The sequence below is a fragment of the Cryptotermes secundus genome, unplaced genomic scaffold (assembly GCF_002891405.2).
Source record: "Cryptotermes secundus unplaced genomic scaffold, Csec_1.0 scaffold2387, whole genome shotgun sequence".
NCBI classification, from domain to species: Eukaryota; Metazoa; Arthropoda; class Insecta; order Blattodea; family Kalotermitidae; genus Cryptotermes; species Cryptotermes secundus.
This window is the reverse complement of record NW_019731616.1, coordinates 81,738-104,537: the sequence shown is the minus strand read 5'-3', so window position 1 is coordinate 104,537 and position 22,800 is coordinate 81,738. Positions and strand designations below refer to the sequence as shown.

Below are 22,800 nucleotides of genomic sequence, written 5' to 3'. Positions count from 1 at the left end.
GTACTCATAAGTTTAAGATTCTGTTATCAACCCACAAACAACTTTGTAATGTTAACAGTACTCTCCCAAATAATTCAGATTCTTTCAAGATGGTTTCTTGTTGGTATAGTTTGTTATTTGTGTTATTTGTAGTCCTGAGTATTGAATGAATGAATGTATGAGTGGTAAGCCTTCTCGGCCCTTGCACCTTGACCTACAGTGGTCTGTTGTGCTTTGTCCTGAGTATTAGTGACACAGAAGGGCTTATTCACAAAATAGTTGTGTAATTACATCCAGGGGCCTCTGATTATGCAACAGAATTAGGTTTGAGGTGTTCGTGTTTGTGTAATTGAAATTCTTAGCAATTTTGTCACTTTCAGTTGATTATGTTCATTTCAGAACTCAAGAGAAAATAGAAAAAATTTGTAGAGCTGTACAGTGTACACTTAACAGGCTCATTTGAGAGAAAGAATTATTAATGAAATAGTTACAAAATATGATGAACTCTTTCCTTGTATTAAACAAACATTAAATCCATATACATCTGTCCACTGTTATGTTATGATCCTCAAATTTCCAAGAAATCAACACCATGTAGGTATACAGAATGAGTAAACAGTCAGTATTAAGGCTTCAATGTATGTTGTTGTTATAAATTCTGAGCTCGTTTTAAATATACATAAATTGTTCAATATATACTTATTAGTCATATTATAACTGAGTACCCCATTGAAAAATAAAACTGTCTTGAGTTTAATGAAGTCTAATGACAGTAAAGACTTTCTTATGTTTTTTCTTATATTCCTTCTTTATGATGAGTGTGTTCCAGAGATCGTGGTTGATTTTTTAATACAAAAGTTTGAAAATATAACATCCCTTTAATTGTCTTGAAAAACCATAATATTTATGGGGAAAGTGTGCTCAGCATAAAACATGTTTCATCCTTTTCTGAAACTGCTGTTCAAAACATTTTTCTCTTTGCTAAAATATTTAGCAGGATGCACAGAGAAACGCACACGTCTTCACGTAAAATGTTAAATGTATCTGATCTAAATGAAAATTGAAACAGTTTTTTCTAAAGTTCCCAAGTATCAGATTATGTGAAGATCCTTCCCAGTTGTTCTTGAGTTGTTGCATATGTAAGGATATTTGGGCAGAGTGAACGTAGTGGACACTCCACAGGGTTGGAAATGCACCTGGAGAATTGGACACTAAACTGAGAAACCTTTGAGCTTCTCATTCCTCGTATATTATTTGTAGACATCTGTGTCTCGTAGTCACTCTTACTGCAGTGTTTGAAGAAGACCAGAGAAAGTCTCCTGGAAACTTAATTACACAACTAAAAAGTTCTCAGACCCAACTTCATGGTATAATCCATAGTATATAAGAGAGATGCTTGGTTTTGTCCCTCACAACCATTTGTTAAATCACACCCCCCTGTATGTATGTACTGAACACCAAAGGCTCTATCTGAAAAGCTTGTAACTGATTCTGAATTGTGTAGGAACTTTCCATTGATAATTTGGATGGTGAGATGACATTTTGGGTTATAATCGCTGATATAAATGAAGAAATTTTCACTCCTTTAGCTTAATTCAGTGGGATTTTGACATTTGTGGGTAATATATGTTTATAAGATTGTGATATTCAGTTTATGAATTAAGACAGTGCATATTAATTATGCGAATATGATGTTGGACATACTAATTTGTCTGAAGTATGTCTGGTATTCACAGTGTTTTGGGAGTATGCTGGACTCTTCTCTTTAATTTATTAGTAGTCATTGCAGTAACATATTTTTTTTTTTTTTATTATTTTGATATTAGTGGCAAAGTTGGGGTTGAATCAGTGAGCTTTCCAATGCTAGATTAATATGCTAACTACCACACCATCCTCTGAAGCATACACTTTTATCTAAATAATATTTAAAAATTTTAAGTCCTATTTCACAGGAAGCACTGCATCTCCATTACAAAGACCAATCAGTTATTACTGTTGGTAAGTGAATAATCTCTGTTTATTTTGAGAATCCCAGATAGCTTATAAATATGGTCTATAAGCAGAATGAAGTGTTTGTAATATTAAAGCTGGTAGCTGCTGTGCTGCTCTGAGAGGTTAAGTCCAAAGGCAGCAATCCAAATTCTTGAAGTGAAACATAAGAGCGAATGTCTTTTCAGAATATACACCTCAGTTCTCAGCAGATGGTGTGGAATTTCCTTGAACTGTCTTGGCTACTGACAAATTGTCAGCTCCTGCCCCCTGGGGGTTCAGTTTCTTTGTGAGATCATCTAAATAACTATGTAATTGGCAAAAGAAGGAAACTTTGAATTTTAGGAGTGTTGAAACTGTCAAAAAACAATAAACTGTTGCTTGTAGGGGTCTGATACGAAAGAATTTGGAGTCCCAGTACATGTAGTATTATGGACTCATTTGTTAGCGTTGAACCATGTTAAAGACTTATCAGTAACTTTCCTGTTACCTTTACATATTTAGTTACGTGACACGTGTGTGTTAAGCTCTTGTAACTGAGCATTTCTTCTTTGAAGTATGTGTGCATTTATCTGTGTTTGTACTTAACTTATTTTTCTGCTTCTCTGAAAGAATGCAGTGTTACTGATTTTGTTAATAATATCTTCTGACACAAGTTTTTGTCATTCTGTCTTCATAACTTTAGTTTCTGTTCAGTATGCTATGAAAGCCACTGCTTAATGACTGTTGTAGTTTACAGACTTTTAAATCATAGGATATTTCTGGTGAACTTGTCAAGCGTGCTTGCTCCATGAGGGCCTCTTCAGTATTGTCTTTTTATCCGTAGATAAGCCTTCAGTTTTTATTTAGACTGTTGAAAAAGAAAATAGTAAAAGCAACAAAAATATACTTGCAGCTGATTAGGATAGATGGTTCTTAGCCATTTCATGCCACATATTATTCATTTAAAGTAGATAATGAAATAAAAGAAGACGAGCGTAATGTGTCTCCATTCCAAATGTACATTTTTTTGAATGTCGATATGTTATATATACAAATACATGTTCCAAATACAATTAATGTGTTTATTTATTTGTAGGAGAATTTTAGAGATAAGTTCATGTTTTAAAAGGAGCCCATGAATGTTGTTTCTACCAAAATATCGTGGGCCTCTTCCAAAGCTTCATATGCAGGAAATTGAACAGGAGTAGGAAGCCTGCCTTGTCCTCCCTGAATACTCAGTCCTGACTAGGCATAGGACTAAGATCTTCAGGTCTCTGGGGTTAGAGCCAGTAAATACAAAGAGGGACTCAGTCATGATTCTGGCTGTACTATTATGGTTAAGACTCTTATAGGACCCCAAAAATCAGGAATGTGTAGTGGACCCAACAGTGGTCTGAGTGCTTTGGACAAGTCCACTTGCCCCAGACAATACTAGTTTCACATGTGAAAGCAATGGTAAGTTATCTTCATCCTCATATTGAATTTCTTACGTTATTATTTAAATGTCTCCGTTCTTATATGTCCAGCCATAATTTTCCGTCCAATATAATGTTCTGTGTTGTGATGTAGAGCATTTGTTCTTACTGGCTACTTTAAAGTAGAAAAAATAACTGTTTTATGATGATCTTTGCCATGTTTTCACAAATTCATCTTTTATAATTAATCCTGAATAAAGTCTCCTTTGGCAGTAATTTGTGTCAACGTGAACTTTAGGAACCCACAGTATCAGAGACTTTCCATCTGTCATCAAGAGTTGATGTGATGAATTTTGTGTCCACATGAATTATTTATACCAAAACATGCCCTCTTCTGCCTCACGATGTATTATATATGGGAGTCTTTGAACTAACTTATTTTCAGGGAATTTGGTATGATTAATTTGTTGTCTGTGGTCACCCCAACTTCACACCATAGCACTAACCATCCAAGAAGAAGCTTCTTTCTCAGTTGTATCTGTGGCCAGGCAAGGACTAAAACACACAAAAATTAAGGCATGACTGACATAATTGCATGGGGTCTTTTCAACCAGTTCCGTGACAGCTGCATCAAATTGGAGCCTGTGATTGTGAACATCATGTCATATGAGATGTAAGGATCAAATAGTGGTTCTAACTTCTAAGGTGACTCCATGTTGTCTGAAATTGTACTGTCGTGTCAGGGAAACCTAGTGCAAACTGACTGCAGTTTCCTTGTTCGGCCTTCTCTTCAACAATGAAGAAATCTGCAATACATTACTCCAAAATGTCAGTAAACTCCCACTAGATTACACAGCATTAGATCACAGGAGATAATGGCCCTTCATACCATCATAATTACACAGGTTCACTGTCAATCCTTCCTGAGAGCACTAAGTAAATGAATTAAGCCTGAAGTTATATTAACTTGATGCGTTTAATAAAAACATGTCCTCTCTATTTACATATGTGTCAGGATAGTGACTGGCTATGGGCTCGACGACTGAGGGGTCGGAGTTCAAGTCCCAGTAGGGTCAAGAGTTTCCACTTCTCCATCTCATCCATACAGGATCTGGGGCCCGCCCAACCTATCCAATGGTACCGGAGCTAAAGCGGCTGGGCGTGAAGCTGGCCACTCATCTCCCAACTAGTGCCGAGGTCAAGAATACGTCCCCCCATACGTCTTCATGGCATAGTGCTTAATTGTTAAGCACAGGGACAACGTTTTTCCATATATATATATTTATCTTAAAAAAGTTCTGAATCTAGAACCAGAATTTACTGTTCCATGACTTAATGTTGGCGACAGTGTATGATTCAAAACTTCGATAACATAATTGTCGAAAATGGCCGATGACAGTGATGTATCAGACCGCGGAGATGCCGAATCTCAGAAACCTGATAAAATGTTCACCTTAAAAAAGTGGAATGCTGTTGCAATGTGGAGCTGGGATGTGGAATGTGATACATGTGCCATTTGCAGAGTCCAAGTCATGGGTAAGTTACATGTTTGTGTCATATGCGTGAATTTTATGGTTATGGTTGTTGTGTTGTGTTTTTAATAATTTTCTGTCGTATTTTCATAATCATAGGCATTAACCGTCAACTAATGAAAAATACGAATTACTGTTTTAATGTCCGCGGTTGGTTACAACGTTTATTAAAGGATGGCTTGAAACGTCAGGACCGTAACCTTTTTTGACGAGGATTTTTTCGCTCCGCTCTTTGTAATGATCAGGTAACGTTATACGTGTTACAAACACAGTGATATCTGTACCAGCCACAATAATATTGAGTAACATTTTATATTACACTTGGAATATTTGTGGTTTTTGAATGGTTAATGCCAAAACATTTATTTATTATGTAATTTCGGTAAGTTTGTCATGTGTAACTAAATATCATGATATTAGGATTTCCCGGTGGTTTATTGTTGATGTGATTCGGCTGTTTGGTCTTTCCACCATGTAGACTGTAGAGGTGGGCATTGTCTTCCACACTTAATTATGAGATTGTAAGTAGCATATACCTCTGAAACATCAGTACGACTGTCCACACCACACTCTTTAAGAGCTGAATCAGCCTCAGAAGTATTTATGACTTTTATTTCAAGTGCAGGGCAATACAGATGTGTGTATGTGATTTTGAGTTATTGAGGAATAAAATTTGTGACCTCCCTACTTTCTGTAAAGTAGGGATCCTCATCCTTTTATTTGTGGGGCGAGGGTCAAATGGCCACATTGCCATAATTGGACTCTGCTGTGGGCATATGTAGCATAGCATAGTAAAAGCATTGAAAAAACAGCCAGGTTATTGTGATTTTTCCCGAGCATGTTACGTTTGCTTTCATAGAAAATATAAAATTATATTAAAGAAAACCTTATAACAGAATGTCATATGTAAATGTAAATTCAGAAGGACCGTAAGTAAAAGAATGTATACTATTACCACTGATACTGCAGTGCAGATCAGCTGTGATATTTATGGTTTGTTGAGTGACTTAAGTGAAGTTTTGAATTGGAAGAGGGTTCTGTTATGATGACACGTTCCACTTCAACAAGAAACCTTGTTCATGAATCCATGATTTATTTTATCCGTCTTCTAGTGCATACATTCATCTATCCCCTCTTCTCACTCGCACTACATGTTTCGGCACAAAAGTGCCATCTTCAGGCGCTGATCCAATCCACGACAAACTAGTTCATTGCATGCCTTGTCTATACATATTAAAATAACTAAATATATATTTATCTTATATACTGATAAATGTTAAGTGTCAAAATATTAAAATTGTACAGGATATTTCATTCCTACGTCGTGTTTCATTACGCGAGTCACGTTTATCATCTTCTGCTGGAGCACTCTTTCCCTATCGTGTATTGTGCTCTATGTTGCGCCTTGCTCCTGTGACTGCGTGTGTTATACTGCTCATGAATGTTAAGTACTCCTGAACAGACTTGCATAAGTAGCTGATAATCAGCCACAGATTAGAATATCTGCCTCTAGGAAGACGCTTATAAAGGTTCAAAATATTTCTTTTAAGCTTGCAGCTGTGCTAAAGATCAATCAATTTGAGACATAGAACAGATTGCTAATAATAATAATAATTAGAATTTCTACCACAAAAATTCATTTTTAACAATTTTTATATTATTTTATGCTGTACACTATTATGTATGTGTCAGGCATCAGAAGGGACAGAAAATGAAACAAACAACAAACTGTTCAGATTGAAGATAGAAATCTGCCTCTTAATGACTGCCAGAGTTGTTCAGTGTAAGTGACATACTTAGTGTTATTCAGTTTGTAAAGCTATCCCTGTACCAGGCTGTGAAGGACCATAGGGTTGTGAGACGTTGAGGTTCCCACATTATCTAGACAATCGGCTCAGAGATGGCGGTAAGGTTGTCAGCTTTACACGCCGGGTGCGCTTTACTCCCAAGGAAAATTATTTAATTAATTCCTGGTACTCATTTCTGTTAGAGGCTGATTCGACCCCAGGGCCATAGTGCGGCTGGAAGGATTAGGCCAATTGAAAAAATCCAGTGACCTCATTGGGACTTGAACCCGCGACTTTCCAGCTGGTAGTATAGTGCCTCAACCAACTACGCTACTGCATGCCCCCGTTATTGATTTTGTATTGATTGGAAACTGGCATGTATTCTCTGAAGTTGCCCCCTGTCAGTATCCAGTTACCCATGCACCGCAACTAATAGTCTATTGTACGTCCCCCTTTAATTTCTACTGTCGCCATACCCTACCGATACTGGTGCCCGCTATCTCCCCTTTCTGCCAGCGAGGTCGGCCCTCTACTGGCAGTGGTACCCGATAATTCTCCCCTTTCTGCCAGCAAGGTCGGCCCTCTACTGCCATTGGTACCTGATAACTTCCCCATCTACCAGAGGCATTGGAAACTACTTGGGCGGGAAACATTTTGCCTAATTTTGCTCAGAGGCCTCCTTGAGGCATGAGGTTCTTTTACGTGCTGTAAATCTATGACACAGGACCCACAGCTTAAAGTCCCTCCCGGAGGACTTGTTCCCTGAATTTTTCCGCCCTTAAAAATTCCATGACCTCCACCGGGTTTGAACCCACGTACCTTGGGTCATGAGGTGGGAACATTACCCCTAGATTATGGAGGCCGCTTGCCCCCTGTCAGTATGTTTACATATTGTTTAAATCTGAGATTTAAACAATATGTAAACATAGGACTAAGATGTAGGCCTAATGTTTTGTTGAGCATAGGGTCATGTATATATATATATATATATATATATATGTACATCTTCGTCCAATGCTCTTGACATTCTGTTCTCTTATTCTTTTGTCTTCTTCTATCCTCTATTTGCTTCTGCTGTGGATTTTTGTTTTGGGGACTGAACATTTTATTTCAAGGAGTTGGCTTCAGAAAGCTGAAAATGTCTTTCAAAATTCCATTGACAAGTGCATGTACATGCAGAAAAGGTTCAGTAGAATTTTCCTGTTGTGCCCCCCACCTCCAAATGAAAATAATTCTCTGGTGTTATATTTTAGCGTCCTGTTGCACTGATTTAAGTCCATGATTTATTTAAACCGTCTTGCAGTGCACACACTCATTTATCTCCTTATCTCCCTCGCACTACATGTTTCGGCATAACAATGCCATCTTCAGGTGCTTACTTATCCACGCCAAACCAGTTCATTGCATGCCTTGTTCTCATATTANAGTAAGCACCTGAAGATGGCATTGTTATGCCGAAACATGTAGTGCAAGGGAGATAAGGAGATAAATGAGTGTGTGCACTGCAAGACGGTTTAAATAAATCATGGACTTAATTCTCTGGTAACAAGGAAGGAACCAGCAGAAATGTACAGGCCCAATGCATGACAGAGCTGTACAGAGAATATGCCCTCTTCATGTTGTTGTGTCAGCATATGCATTCAGGTAGATTAAAAAGTGCAGTTAAGGACACTTTTCGTGTTTTCTGGGAGCATTAGTAGCTCAGTCAATACAGTAACTAGGATGTTAGCTGGATGATCATTCTTTTCCCCATGGCCTCTGCCCTGCCTCTGGAGCCCATTCAGTCGCCTTTTTGATGTGTGTTGGGGGTTCTTTCCTCAGGCATAAAGTGGTTGTTGCATGATGCTCACCGCTCACCCCATCTGCTCCTGAGGTTAAGAAGGCATGGAGCTTTATCTCCTCTCCCCCATATGTCTTCATGTGAAGGTGCTTAATTAAGCAGAGGGACAGTTATAAATTTTGTTAATATAACCAAGATAGTATATTGGTTAAACTATAGGCAGGGCAACCAAGGAATTTGGGTTCATTTCTTGGCTGGGGCAGGAGATATTGTGTTTCAGGACATTTATACTCTGTTTGATAATCTTTTGCTTATTAGTGATGTATGTGCCACATATCTAAATGCCATGGCACAGAGGACAGATATTTAGTTTGGTGACATAATGTTATTGTACTTTAGGACCTATCCACTACATACATAATATTAGCAAAATTTAGGTCAGGTTGGAGGTAAAGGTAAAGCTAAAACTATCCCTGTGACAGGCGATGGAGGCCCATAGGGCCGTGAGACATTGAGGCTCCCATATTTTCTAGATATTTGGCTCACAGATAGCAGTGAGGCTGTCAGCCTTACATGCCAGCTGCCCTTTACCCTCGGAACTATTCCTGGTACTCATGTCTGTTAGAGGCTGAGTCGAGCCCAGGACCGTAATGCGGCCAGAAGGATTAGGTCAATTGAAAAATCCAGTGACATCAATGGGAATCGAACTCGCAACATTCTGGCTTGTAGCATAACGCCTCAACCAACTAATCACATGCCCCCTGATCAGGTTGGAGTCATGCAGTAAATAAATTTAATTTATTTCTCAAAGAACTGGATACCATTAAAAACAAGTAACATCTCACTACCAGCAAAATATTATTGGTACTGTCATTTCTCCTGTGGGATGAGATGCCACGTAGACTTTTAGAAAGGTACCGATATTTGATAGTAGCCTACTCTCTACATCTTCTGAGTAGGTGGAGGTAGGAGATTCTGTACCATACCACATGAGTCACATTCCAAAAGTCTGTAATTTTCACATTCACTACCGTAACAGTCTTGAATCTCACGTGTTAGAGTTGGCCGTTACATTGCAGTTGGATTTGCAGAATATGTTGATAGTCTTATTCAACCCACACAGATGAATCCTATATAAAATATTTAAGAAATGGTTGTGTTTGTGAAAGAAGAAGTGGGAAATAATGCAACATTCATTTTATATGTTAACTTACGTTTTATTTTTTACATGCTTTTATTACCACTATGAGAGGATCACAGGTACTAAAACAAAGTTCTTTAAAATATTTTAAGATTATTCCAGTTTTATAAATAATTTTTATGTCACACATCAACACTCACATCATACAATCAACATTAAATATACCCATAATCTCTCATGTGGCTTATACAATACATTGTTCATTCACATATTCGACAGTTCATCCTTCAGTTAATTGTAATATCACAATTCTTATGCTTGGAGTGTTGGATTTCTGCCAAAGCATACCTCAATCCAGGAATTTATAATTTATGCTGTAGTAAGTTTAAAGTATCTTATAATTTATGTGAAAAAAAGATTGTAAATTATATTGATAAACAGAGCTTCAAAATTAAGCTTGCCTGCTAGGCACAGTTGAAATAATAGATACTAGTTTCAGATACATTTTTTTAAGTCTTAGTTTAAATGTATTAAAATATTAATATACTACTGAAATAATGCCGTGTTGAAAGAACTGTATACCTTTTACCAGAATAACAAGTTCTGGGAAGAACTAATCTCTTGCATTCCTTCGATATGAGATGGACGGCATAGAGAACAACACATCCCACAGTTCTTACACTGTTGCATGTATATTTGTTGCCGCAGTGAAGTTTCTGCTGAGCTGTTGCCTAGCAACAGTAGGGGAACACACATACAAACGCACAGATTGATGGGATGGATTTATGAAGTACGCCTTTGAGATGGGCTGAGGTGCCATGATATACATACAGAGTTTCATAAAGACTGGTTCAGGCATTCAGTAATTGAAGGAAGGCTTTCAGAGACACCACAAGACAACAGGGTGATCTCATAAGCTTACTTTTATTTTTTCAAATTAAGAAAAGTAGGCTAAAAATATCTGTTGGTAACATACAGCAATGCCAGGCAGGATTTTGTTAATTAGTGAATAGTTTTAGTTGTGTTTCTGGAACTGTTCTGTTAATATTACCAGTGTTTACCATTTGGATTACAAAATTAACTAACTTCATGTACCTGAGTACTTATTGAGAAGCCGCAAGTTTGCAGCTACTCAAGAACTTCTGAGCATTTTGTGGAATCTGAAGGTTCATTACCATGTTCACAAGAGATCTCCAAGATCCATTTTAATATTGTCCACCCACCTATGCCTTGGTCTTCCCAGTGGTCTCTTTCCCTCTGGATTTCCCACCAATATCCTATAATATGCATTCCTCCTCTCCCCATTCGTTCTTCATGCCCTGCCCACCTCATCTTCCTTGACTTGATCATTCTAATTATACTTGGAGAAGAGTACAAGTTATGAAGCTCCCCATTATGCAGTTTTCTCCAACTTCCTGTCACTTCATCTCTCTTCGGTCCAAATATTCTCAACACCCTGTTCTCAAACACCCTCAGTCTATGTTCCTCCCTTAATGTCAGAGACCAAGTTCCACACCCATACAGAACCACAGGCAAACTTATCATTTTGTATATTCAGATTTTTAGGTTTTTAGACAGCAGACAGGAAGACAAAAGGTTCTGGCCTGAATGGTAGCAAACATTAACCGAATTCAGTCTCCTCTTAATTTCCTCCTAAATAAAATTTTAATTTGTTGCTGTCATTCCCAAATATTTGAACTGTGCCACATTATCAAGGCATACAGAACTGTTTTCCAAAATTACTTTTAAGTTATAAGATGGTGGTTTGTGGTCAGAGATGAATATGAAAACTGGGGTGAACAAAGTTATCTAGTGCCACAGGATACACGTTTATTGTTCAGGTACCATCCATATTGTGGAACCAGTGATTTGAAAGCTACCGGTTAGAGGAACAGAGAATGTTGCCAGTGAATTTTGGCTGTTTGTGGCTTAGTTACAGATTTAAATTGCTTAAAATTATTATTCTGAAGCCTTCATTTTAACAATCATCATATGGAATAAAAACACACATTGGCAGCATATGTACAAATACTTATTTTTACATGTTCATAGAACAATAATCATAAAAAATGGAATGTCCAGTGGAAGTCAGTGTTTTAATTAACTAACACAGTGACTCTAGATGCATATTCCCAATAATTGCTCCATACATAAAATCAAGTTAAGACAATAAGATACATTACTTATTTAACCCTTTAAGCAGGAGGTTCATCCTAAAAATATTTTTAAAATTTCCTTTCATGTCTCAATAAAAATATGCTCTCTCACTCTCTTACAAAAATATTAATTAATTTATGTTACATACAGAAATAATTTAAATATATACTGAGAAACATATGAACCTCATAAATGCACTCTACAGTAAAATCTTTAATTATTAAAGCAGGTGGTTCATATATTTATCACTATGCTTTAAATGGTTAAAATTTGTGTCACACGAGTAAATTCACTTTACCGTATGTAGTTTTCAGTATCATAATAATGAGTAAACTATAATAAAAAAATATATGTAATATTTGGTATGGATGCTGTGTAATGATATATATTGTCTGTCAGTGGTCATAAAATCATGACCAGTCACTTGGTCTGTACAATATTTACAAAGTCTATTTTATAAAAACAGACTTTCATATACAATGGAAGTGTTACAAAATGATATGAGAGCTACGTTCTATGTAGCGACACAGTCATTAGTTTTCGAGTATCACTGATCAAGTAAAATTATAAATATTATTAATTAACTGTTTGGTAGAGATTCTTCTGAGATTCTTGCATGCAGTCTTCAGACAAAACTCTAACTGATCTTGCATTCGACACTTATGATGACCATGGACATTGCTTCGAATACTTCATCGAGTCCTTCAGTCCTCTAGGTCTAACTCTCTTCCAAGTGCTTGTATTGTTCGGAGTACAAATTTACATAATCCTTAGACTGCCATGGGCAGAGGTCTGAGATTAGCAATAGAACTCATTCTTCGTACTTGTCCAGTAAGTTTCTTTTCAATGTCTTCAAGACTCTTTCCTTGCGTTTCTGGTACCCAGAAAATAACAAAGAATAGGCCTGCCAGACAGATACCCCCAAACATCCAGAATGTGATGGCACTGCCCAGACCTGTTATCAGGTCAGTGAAGGTTTTAGTGACAACAAATGTGCAAGTCCAGTTGAATCCAGTCACGATCGAAGCTGCTGAACCACGAATTTTGGCTGAAAAACAAATCCAGATTTGTAAAAATAATTTGAAAATATGGGATGAAGAATTAGATAGTACCATGGAAGGGATGACACAAACTTTTATCGTAAAAGGTAAAGTTGTCCTGGTGCTTAATTATGCACTACACCATGGAGGTGTATGAGGGAGCGGATGTATAGACCCATGTTTTATTGACCTTTGCACTAGATGGAGGTGAGTGGTCAGCTTCATGCCCCTGCCACTTTACCCCCAGGGAAAGAATCCCCGGTAACCATTGGATAGGAGGCTGGGTAGGCGCCAGAGTCGTTTTTGATGATGTGGGGAAGAGAAAATTCTTGACCCTACTGGGACACGTACTCTGACCCCTTGGTCGTTCAGCCTGTAACCATTTGCTATACCGACTATGCTATCCTGGCTCCAAAATTTTATCATGGCAAGCTTATTACAGTTCTAGAGGAAGAAATGGATGTAACAGTTTATCTATTTTTGGAATGAGCCTTTGACCTAATCCTTGCTACAATAGAATATGAAGAAAATTATTGTATGAGTAATTACATATTTCACGAATTGATTGTAGCATAATGCTTTTGACTTGTATTTGAGATGTGTCCAGTAAGAATCTTAGGCAGCAGTCCATCCAACCAAAAGGCAGGTAATATCTCAAATTTAGCGTGACTGTTCCATTCCACATCCCCTTGAATTCGTTATTCACTGGTACAGTATGGTCTGGGAAAGTGATAGCTTTGTTGAATAGAGGTGTCAGGGCATACAGAGTTAAAAAAAAAAATGTGGTTGCCTGGTCACCAGTGGTTACTGGACAATTTTGACGAATTTTCCATTCAGCATTTGGGAGTTGGCTTTTGGAGTTTTGGCAGCCTCATTTAGTCACTGTGACTTGGAGGAAATTGCATATCACATTCAGAGAAGTTAAGATGATCATAATTTCCAAGTCATAACAATTAATCTGTCTTTTAAAATAGATTTTCTGCAGCTGTTCGGGACATATGTTACAGCAGAGGGAGGAAATCAGTCATCACTGATTGGAGGCATGAGATGTATGTATAATGCACCACAAAACAGTGATACATCTTTTTCTGGTGGCCAAAATATTTGTCTGGCTCCAGATATTTAAATATTTTATTGGCCCCTGACTTCAATTGGCTCAAAATAAAACTACTCTTATGAAGTGTAAGCAGACTTACCTGGTAAGATTTCTCCCATCATCAGCCATGGAATTGGACCAAATCCAAATGAGAAACCAATAACATAAATGACGAAACTGACAAGTGGAAGCCAGCCATATGGGGTGACATTGGTGTCAGTGTGGTCTTTCAGGTAGAAGAATGTGCCCAGAACTGCCAGTGAGATTATCATGGCTACTGATGAGATGTAGAGGAGCACTTTGCGTCCAAAACGGTCGATCAGGATAGTTGCCAAGAATGTTGAACCAAAGTTCACAACACCAACTATAATTGTGCTTGTGTTACCATCGAGCGTGCTTCCAGCAGCCTGTGAACAAGATCAGGATTCTGAAGAGTAGACGTTAGGGAGTGTAATGCTCTGTAGTTCCAAAAAGGTCCTCTTTCTTCAGGGTTGAAGAGTAAGTCAAGCAAGAACCGGGCAGAAACAGGCAGCAAACTAAACTTCCATCTTGTATGAAATTGTAATATGGAATTTATGAACTGAACACAGCCATAAATTTATCAATCACTTAGTTACAATATCGCAAGACAGATTTTAAAATATTTTTGTTGCATTTTGTCCTGCTTATAGAGCATGTGGGAAGGAGTACTGCCAACATTTTGGGGTGCTGCAGGTTCATTCAAAGTTGACTGCGTTTATGTTTATTGACATAATACACTTCTTGCCTCTTGTTTGGTAAATCCAGGTTAAAATATTGGCCTGGGGGCTGTCTGTCCTGACTGAGGTTTCCCATAGTTTTACTCAGTTCCTCTGGGTAAATACCAGGGTATTACTTCAAGTTTAGTCACAACAGCTGTCTTGTACGTCATTTCAAATTCGTCATTTACAGTCCTCTGGCCATCCAACAGTGTATAGTGCAAGCTACATACAGTGTTACCAAATAAACAATACATGAGATACAGTGTTGTACACAGATGATAGTCAGCAACTTTGTAAAATCGGTTTCTTATCTAGACAGGCAAATTCTCAGTGACCTGCAGGAAACTTGTGATGACCTTGAAGCAACCAAATGTACATCTGAAGGAACATATCACTGCACAGATGTCATATGAACGAAGAGAGTGAATCACTGAATTGTCTCATACTTTGAATTTTTTACCACCACATATATGCAGGCTCTTGGACTTCCTGTGTCCCACGCAATGCGTAGCAGAGATTAAAGTAAGATATTGTCCCTGTTTCTAGACCTGGCTATGCTCACTAGAGTGCTCAATGGATTTGGGTGAGTCCACTAACTGAGAAAAGGCTTCTAGGCTGTATATGGATTATAACAGAGCCTTAGTGACACTGCGTCTCCCTCCCTGAGTCTCTCACAAAGCAGTAGAACCACTGCCCTGCTATTTGCCATGCTCTACCCTACACAGAAGCCAGAGGTCAGGTCTAAGCACAGCCTACATCATGTTTCACAGCTGTGCAGAGGTCACAGACAGAACTCATATGGATTGACCTCCTTTATCTGTGTGACCTTTCTGTTGACATTGATGTTGGTGATAGCCATGTGGTGGAGCTGAGAACTGTTGAACTTGTTATAGTCAAATGCAGTACGTTTATAAGCCCTTGATATAGATTGCCTTACCTTAAATATCATCACTGTGTAGAAGACAACGGCGTTAATGCCGCTCATTTGCTGGAAGAACATCAGGCCGAGAGATATGAGGAGAGGCTTTAAGTTGCTCTTGTTGAATAGTTCGAATGATGAGCCAGAAGGGCTCTTCAGTGATTCGTTGTTAATATTTTCAATTTCCTTCAACTCTTGTGAGATGTCAGCATCCTTTCCACGTAACCACTGAAGAGATTTCATGGCACATTTTCCCTTGGCTACAAAGACAAATGATGGAACTTTATTTTACATGTAATGGTTTGAATCTATACTGCTGTACATATTAGAAGAATTTTCATAACAGATATTGGAGAGATTGCATTCCCCCCCCCCACAGAGGGGAGGTAATGGCCCTCTGGCTGCGTGTCGGTCTCTGAGACCCTACAGTGGATTTCAATTTGAATTTGTTTGGAGTCCACACAGAAAGTTGTCAGCCAAATTTTTGTTTTCTTATATGAGATTCTTACTGTTCTGAATTCTATGATCGCGGCATATGGTTTGATAGCAAGGTACCAACATTCCTTCCTTCAGGATAGCTGTTGGAGCCTGCAGATTCCTCAGAAGTGTTGGTACCTATACACCAAATTATTCTGTATCACGTCCCAGAAGATGCTTAAACTTAAATTTAATTTTAAAGAGTATACCATCTTCTGTGATATAATGTCATGTAGTCTATCGAAAGTCAATTTAAATTGCTTAAATTTAATTTTGGTTTATATCTACCCAGTATATTACTTACTTTACATGGGGATCTATTCAGATTTAAAACTTTTTTTTTTAAGAAAGTTTATTATCCAAGAAACTCGTACATAGTCTGAAGTATAATTAAATCTCCTAATTTAATATGAAAAATTTCACTATGATGAATATTTAATGAAATACAGGAAACATAATTTCTGTCTATGGGAAATTTTATGTCTGTAGCGTGACTTTGAAACTCTGTGGCTTCAGATATTTATTTTCAGAATATTACGTGTGTTTAGCACTTCAAAGCAGAGTGGTCACAACATACTCTAATATTTGGATAATCCTCAGAACCTTATTTCGTCCACATTGTTCCGTATGTGTTTCAGAATATACAGAATTAAGCAGTTGATCTTTATAATGGAGATGTAGTGTACAGATATTGTTTCTGGACATTATCCATCATCCTGTTTCTATTTAAAAACACAGCGTTTCGGAGACTGGATTGTGCCTCCATCTTCAAGTAAATCCTACTTTGTGATGTCTGAATTGAATTCTTGAATGTCATTGAGCTTTCTCCCTGGACACCAAGGCACATAAACACTTGTCAGGCATGGATACCTTCCATGTTCCAAACTGATGCGTGATGTGCCCCATTACTTGTTCTAAACCTTCAAAAGAGTAAATATTCTTTCATAAAGGTAAAGGTACCATTGCCCCTGTGCTTGATTAATTAAGCACCACTCCATGAAGATGTATGTTGGAGTGGAGGTTTTGTTGTCACGTCATGGCACTAGATAGGTGTGGGTAGTCAGCTTCATGCCCCTCTTTACCCCATACATATTTAAGAGGCTGGGTGGGCCCCAGAGCCAGTCTGGATGGTATGGATAATGGAACAGTCTCTTGCCTCTGCCGGGAATCGAACACCGGCTGTCCAGCCCGTAGTCCGTCGCTATACCGACTAGTGTTTTATGCGCTAATTTAGTGTGTTTTCTCTGAGGTAGTGATTGACCTGTTACATATTATTCAGATGAATTTCAGGCCTTAAAAGATAATCTTTTGTATACCAGTTTGTTACTTACCCTTTGAGAAGTACCATCTTGGTGTCTCTGGGATGAACAGCATGCAGACCAGGAACGGTACAGGAATGCAGGCTCCCAGAGTTGCAAGCATGGACCAGTTCAGATACTTTCCGGCAGAGTAGCATAGTAGGATTCCTGTTGAAAATACAGTAAGATTTAGAAAAATATGAAACAGGCTTTGGGGTTTATTGTGGATTATTGTGGGCATCTCTCAGAGTAGCCTGGACTCACCACAGATTTGTGAGTCTGTTGTATGCTGTATATAAAAATATATGAGATTTTTAACTACCGTCCAGTGTGATTGATAAGAGTTGTGTTTTTTTTTTAATTTTTCAATCTTTACATGTTTCTGTCAAAACGGCCATCTTCACAAGGATATTATCAACACATTTTGATAACACGTAGAGATTAAAAATTAAAAACTTTTATCAATCACACTGGACATTGGCTAGAAACCTTATATGCAGTTACTAGTGTGATGGACCAGGATGAACCAAGTTAACTGTATATAAAAGTTTAAACATCTTAACTTTCACCCTGAAGGTGGCGGCAAGAAGTTCCTCCGAAAACTCTTTGACTGTGCTGTACCTACAATAAAGTACAATGAATATGGGCTTTGCCATCATAGTGGACTTATTTTTCCACTTCCTTGGTTGACTGAACAGCCAAATTAAAAGGAAGTTTTCAAAATCTCTTAGTCCCATATGGAAAGCATATGTATAACAAACTGCAGTTGAGTAGTTGGTAAACATACATCTGATCAAGAAATTCGCTGTTGGTATGGAATGTGAAGGTTCATCGACGAGGTCATAAGAGATCTCCATTGGACCCTGTCCTGTGCCATCTGCATGGAGTTCACATTTTCATAACATGATTCTGTAATGTTATATTCCCCTTTATGGTTACACCACCAAAGTTACCTCTTCCTTGGGAGATTTCTATCTTACGGGGAGTGACGCCCTGTGAAGTGGTATATTGTTACGAACTCACAATATTTGTAACAAAATATCAAATTTCTTAATTTAAAAATTTCGAAATCATCTATCAAGCAAACAACAAACAAAATAAACTCCGTGGTTTTAGCCCGCAAGCGAACTATACCGACCGAGCGACCGCCGTTTGTCGGCAAAGTTAGTGCCAACTTTAGCGGATAGAGGGTGTCGCGTGGTCAGCGCAACGAATCCCCACGGCCGTTAATCTCGGTTTTCTAGACCGGAGCCGCTATTTCCTTGAAATAGCTCCTCAGTTATCCTCACGAGGCTGAGTGAACCCCGTTCCAGACACACTACTTCTCAGAAAATCTGGTAGCGCCAGGAATCGAACCCGGACCTCTGGATCTGTAGCCAGGAACTCTGACCACTAGACCACACAGACGGTCCATCTATGAAGAAGTAATTTTAATGCAAAAGTGAAGAAACTGAAAACCGAAGTACGCACCGAGCGGGTTAGTGCAGCGATAGCGCTCTAGCTTTGTATTCAGGAGACTTTATTTTAAGTTGGTTATTTAACGACGCTGTCAGTTTCGAGACTATATGGCGTCTATGAGAGAATAATGAATGGATGTGGAATGGTTGATGGAGTGAAAATCGGAAGGGGAAACCAAAGTACTCAGATAAAACCATCCCCAATATGACTTTGTTGTCCGCCAAAAATCCTGCGTCACCTGACCTGGGCTCGAGCCAAGGTCTCCACGGTGGGAAACCTGCAGCTAACCGCCAGAGATTGGCACGGCACTCGGGAGATGGTCGGCCAGGTCTATCCTGGCTGATTCTTTTCGTGGTTTATCCCAGTCTCTACCGCTTCCTTCCAAATCCTTTCCCATTTGTCACTTATCCAACCGATGATATACCGACAGTGTCGTAAAAAAAAGAGAACCGACAGGATACTGGAAGTAACAAGAATTTGGCACCTAAATACCTTTAGTGTCACTGTGAAGGGAGTTTCATAACTTACCTACATTACCGAAAGCCGTTGGTAGAAGCCCCAGCATGCCCCTGACCTCTGGTTGAAGTGTTTCTCCCAGGTACACAGGGAAGCACAGGGACACAATGCCAACACAGAAACCTGCCACAACCCTACCGGCGTACAGCATCGGCACGTTGACAGCCAGGGCAATCAGCAGCCATGCTGTAACAAGCAAGACATGTATGTTATCAGCCATGGTTGGTAGTAACTATAGTATGAGGTGGGCAGGGGAGACGAATGCATATAGGATATTGGTGGGAAAGCCAGAAGGAAAGAGACCACTGGGAAGACCAAGGCGTAGGTGGGTGGACAATATTAAAATGGATCTTAGAAAGGTGGGATGGGATGGTATGGATTATTCTGGCTCATGATAGGGATCGGTGGAGGGCTCTTGTGAACACGGTAATGAACCTTTGGGTTCCATAAAATGCTGAGAAGTTCTTAAGTAACTGCACAATTGGCGGCTCCTCAAGAAGGACTCAGCTCTGTGAGTGAGTCGGATCAGGAAATCAGATGAAGTCTACGATTTAGGACATTATCAGTCGTCATGGATCTTTCTTTGAGTCACAGCGTTTCGGAAACTGAATCTGTTTCTGTCGTCAGGTGCAAGGAACGAAAGATTCCTGCTAAAGCTGTAGAAGAGCTAGCCTAAACTCAGTGTTGTGGCAAACAGAGGCCTAAAAGGATAATTATATTAAAATAGCCTTAAAACAACTTCGCGTCCTCCGTCTGTAACCAGCCAACTTCCGGGTCCTATATGAAACCACAAAGCGTGATCAGGGTTGTCGCCCGTCTCATGGAACGGTGATAGTTCGAAATTATGCAATGGTGGAATGATGATTAGCAGGGGGAATACTTAAGGACGAAAACCTACCGCAGTGCCGCATCTGGGACTGATCCAGAGGCTCCACAATGAGAAGCTAGCACCCAACTGCCCGAGCAATGGTAGGGCTCACTGAAGTAGCTCACAGCATAGTGTGAGAATGTGAACGGGACTGAACTGGCCCGTAATCGGATTTGGTGTTAGAGGCAATAACCCGTAGTTGGTTCAACGGTCCTGAATTGGGTCAGTATTACGTCACGCATGACGTCACAGTTCAACATTGTACCTTGTGTATCAGGTATACAACGACAAACATATAGGACTATATCGTTATGGATGTATTAATTTCTGGTATGCTGTAGATGCGGCCCTGGGAACCATCGCGTAAATTTAAAACGCGTATCGAAACGGTTATAGATATTTATTCGTGTCAGATATCTCGTTTTGAATTTTATGACGTCGCTCTGCGCAGCTACTTACGCGCAGCTTCTGTTGTCTTCTACGCCACGCAGTTGTCCGCCATGTTGCATGTTACAGATCGAGTAATCGCTGTAAAGTGATAGTTAAAACGGAGTTAATTAAGAAATTGCCGGTTAACTAATTGCGTAATCGCGTTAAAGCGAAACAACATAAATTAAGATGTGGTAGACCTGCGTATTCTTCACTCGCGTTAAACCGAAGCTGCGTAAATCAAACGAGCATAAATCAAAAAGTGACTCTAACATTTCCGCTCGTTTTCAGTCCGAAATCTAACCTCAGTTCCACGTTCCAATGCATGTTTCACGTGCAGCCCTCCCAGTGTTAGTATCACCATTTCAATCAGACGGATTAAAGCTCGTACTCAGCTTCTTTCCTGTGCTCATAACTTAAAAGACTTCTGTTCCTAACGCTTTACATTCTTCATTCCCCAACGCTTTACCTTTTCTGCAATCTGCCTTTACGAGAACGAACTTAAAAAGACTTCAGTTCGTAACACTTTACCTTCTTCACTCCCCAACGCTTTACCTTCTCTGCAACGTGCCTCTACCAGAACGACTAGCGGACAATGTCAGGGAACCTTTAAAGCAGGAAGTATTTCTGTTTACCCCCGCAAACTGTCATCTCACTCTACTTGCCCTTCCACTTTCCTTCTCCCTCTTCTCCTCCCTGTCTCCCTGTGTCTCACTTTTCATGCTTCGAAGGGTTAAAATAATAAGAACCTGTGGTATTGCAAATTATGCCCCTGAAATGGATCACTGAATTGTGTAATCATTCGTCTCTTGCTGACCTCGTGTTTATTATTGGATGTCATGTAGGAAATGTTACAGGAATTCTAAACACACTTCTTGTATAGTTATGCCAAGTCACGTGTCCCGTGGAAACCTCGAAGCTCTGTGTGGAAGGTTGCATATATTGTCTGGATGTTATGTGTCAAGTACATTGTACTTACAGACAATGAATGGCAGTGCTGTTGCTAGGATTGTTGTTTTCCGCCCAATCGTTTCGATCAGAGGTCCTCCAGCGATTCCTCCAAGTAAGGCAGACAGTGGCATTAAACTACCAATCCACGATTTCTGAAACAGTCAGGTATATAGATGACGTCAGTAGTTACAGCAGTATGTTTATTATATGGGTACGTATATATGCACCTTATTTCACTTCTTGAGCTTGTGTTGTTTGGGAGTATCAACTGTCATTTTATTTTGGGACTTCCGGTATCCCTTTTGCTGGTGGATACGTAATACGGCGCCGACTTTGATAATCTATACATTTTTTCGTGATAGTCACGTGCATCTTATGCTGTATTTTGAACTTTCAGTCTTGGGGGACAAGAGGAATGCATATAGGATATTGGTGGGGAAAGCCAGAAGGAAAGAGAACACTGGGAAGACCAAGGAGTAGGTGGGTGGACAATATTAAAATGGATCATAGAGTGATAGGATGGGATGGTATGGATTGGATTGATCTGGCTCAGGATATGGACCGGTGGAGGGCTCTTGTGAACACGGTACTGAACTTTCGGGTTCCATAAAATGTTGGGAAATTCTTGAGTAGCTAGAGATTTGGCTCCTCCTCAAGAAGGGCTCACCTCCTTAAGTACAAGTAAGTAAGTAAGTCTTCCCGTTACAAAAAAAAATTGTCTAAAACGTCTTCGAAGGTACGTCATTTTTGTAGTAGGCCATCTTCAACGAGATAGCCATTATGGGAATTTCTGATCTCGCACTGTGCTGGAAATAGGATCTAGGAACTTCCAAATGACTGTCTGATGATGTCGCACATAAAGAGATGTTTGAGACACAGTATATCTGTATTTATTTGCCGTCAGATTTTGTCAGTCCTTGCAGTGGTGTATTATTATTATTATTTTTTTTGAGGGGGTGGGTTTCCCCATGCACCGCGACTAATAGTCTATTGTACGTCCCCCTTTGATATTGTACCAGTCGCCATACCCTGCCGGTACTGGTGCTCGCCATCAGCCCCGTTCAGCCAAAGAAGCTGGCAGTGGTTCCCGATACTTCCCTATCTACCGGAGGCATTGGAAACTACTCGGGCGGGAAACTTTGCCTAATTTTGCTCGGGGGTCTCCTAGAGACATGAGGATCCACGGGACCCACGGTTTAAAGTCCCTCCCGAAGGACTTGTTCCTTGAATTTTTCCACCATTAAAA

General features: G+C 39.3%; 1 protein-coding gene across 6 annotated transcripts in view; it reads right to left on the bottom strand.

Moving 5' to 3' along the window:
- Nucleotides 1–11,240: 11,240 nt before the first annotated feature.
- Nucleotides 11,241–22,800, bottom strand: part of LOC111867332 (facilitated trehalose transporter Tret1) — a 69,592-nt gene continuing 58,032 nt past the window's right edge. For all 6 annotated transcript variants that reach the window (XM_023857092.2, XM_023857089.2, XM_023857088.2 and 3 more), the window contains 6 exons: nt 21,583–21,706; nt 19,319–19,492; nt 17,366–17,500; nt 15,576–15,817; nt 13,999–14,305; nt 11,241–12,810 (listed from right to left, as the gene is read on the bottom strand). In XM_023857092.2, the coding sequence (XP_023712860.1) occupies nt 12,533–12,810; nt 13,999–14,305; nt 15,576–15,817; nt 17,366–17,500; nt 19,319–19,492; nt 21,583–21,706 (1,260 nt within the window). In that variant the 3' untranslated portion in view covers nt 11,241–12,532. The remainder of the gene's footprint in view (nt 12,811–13,998; nt 14,306–15,575; nt 15,818–17,365; nt 17,501–19,318; nt 19,493–21,582; nt 21,707–22,800) is intronic.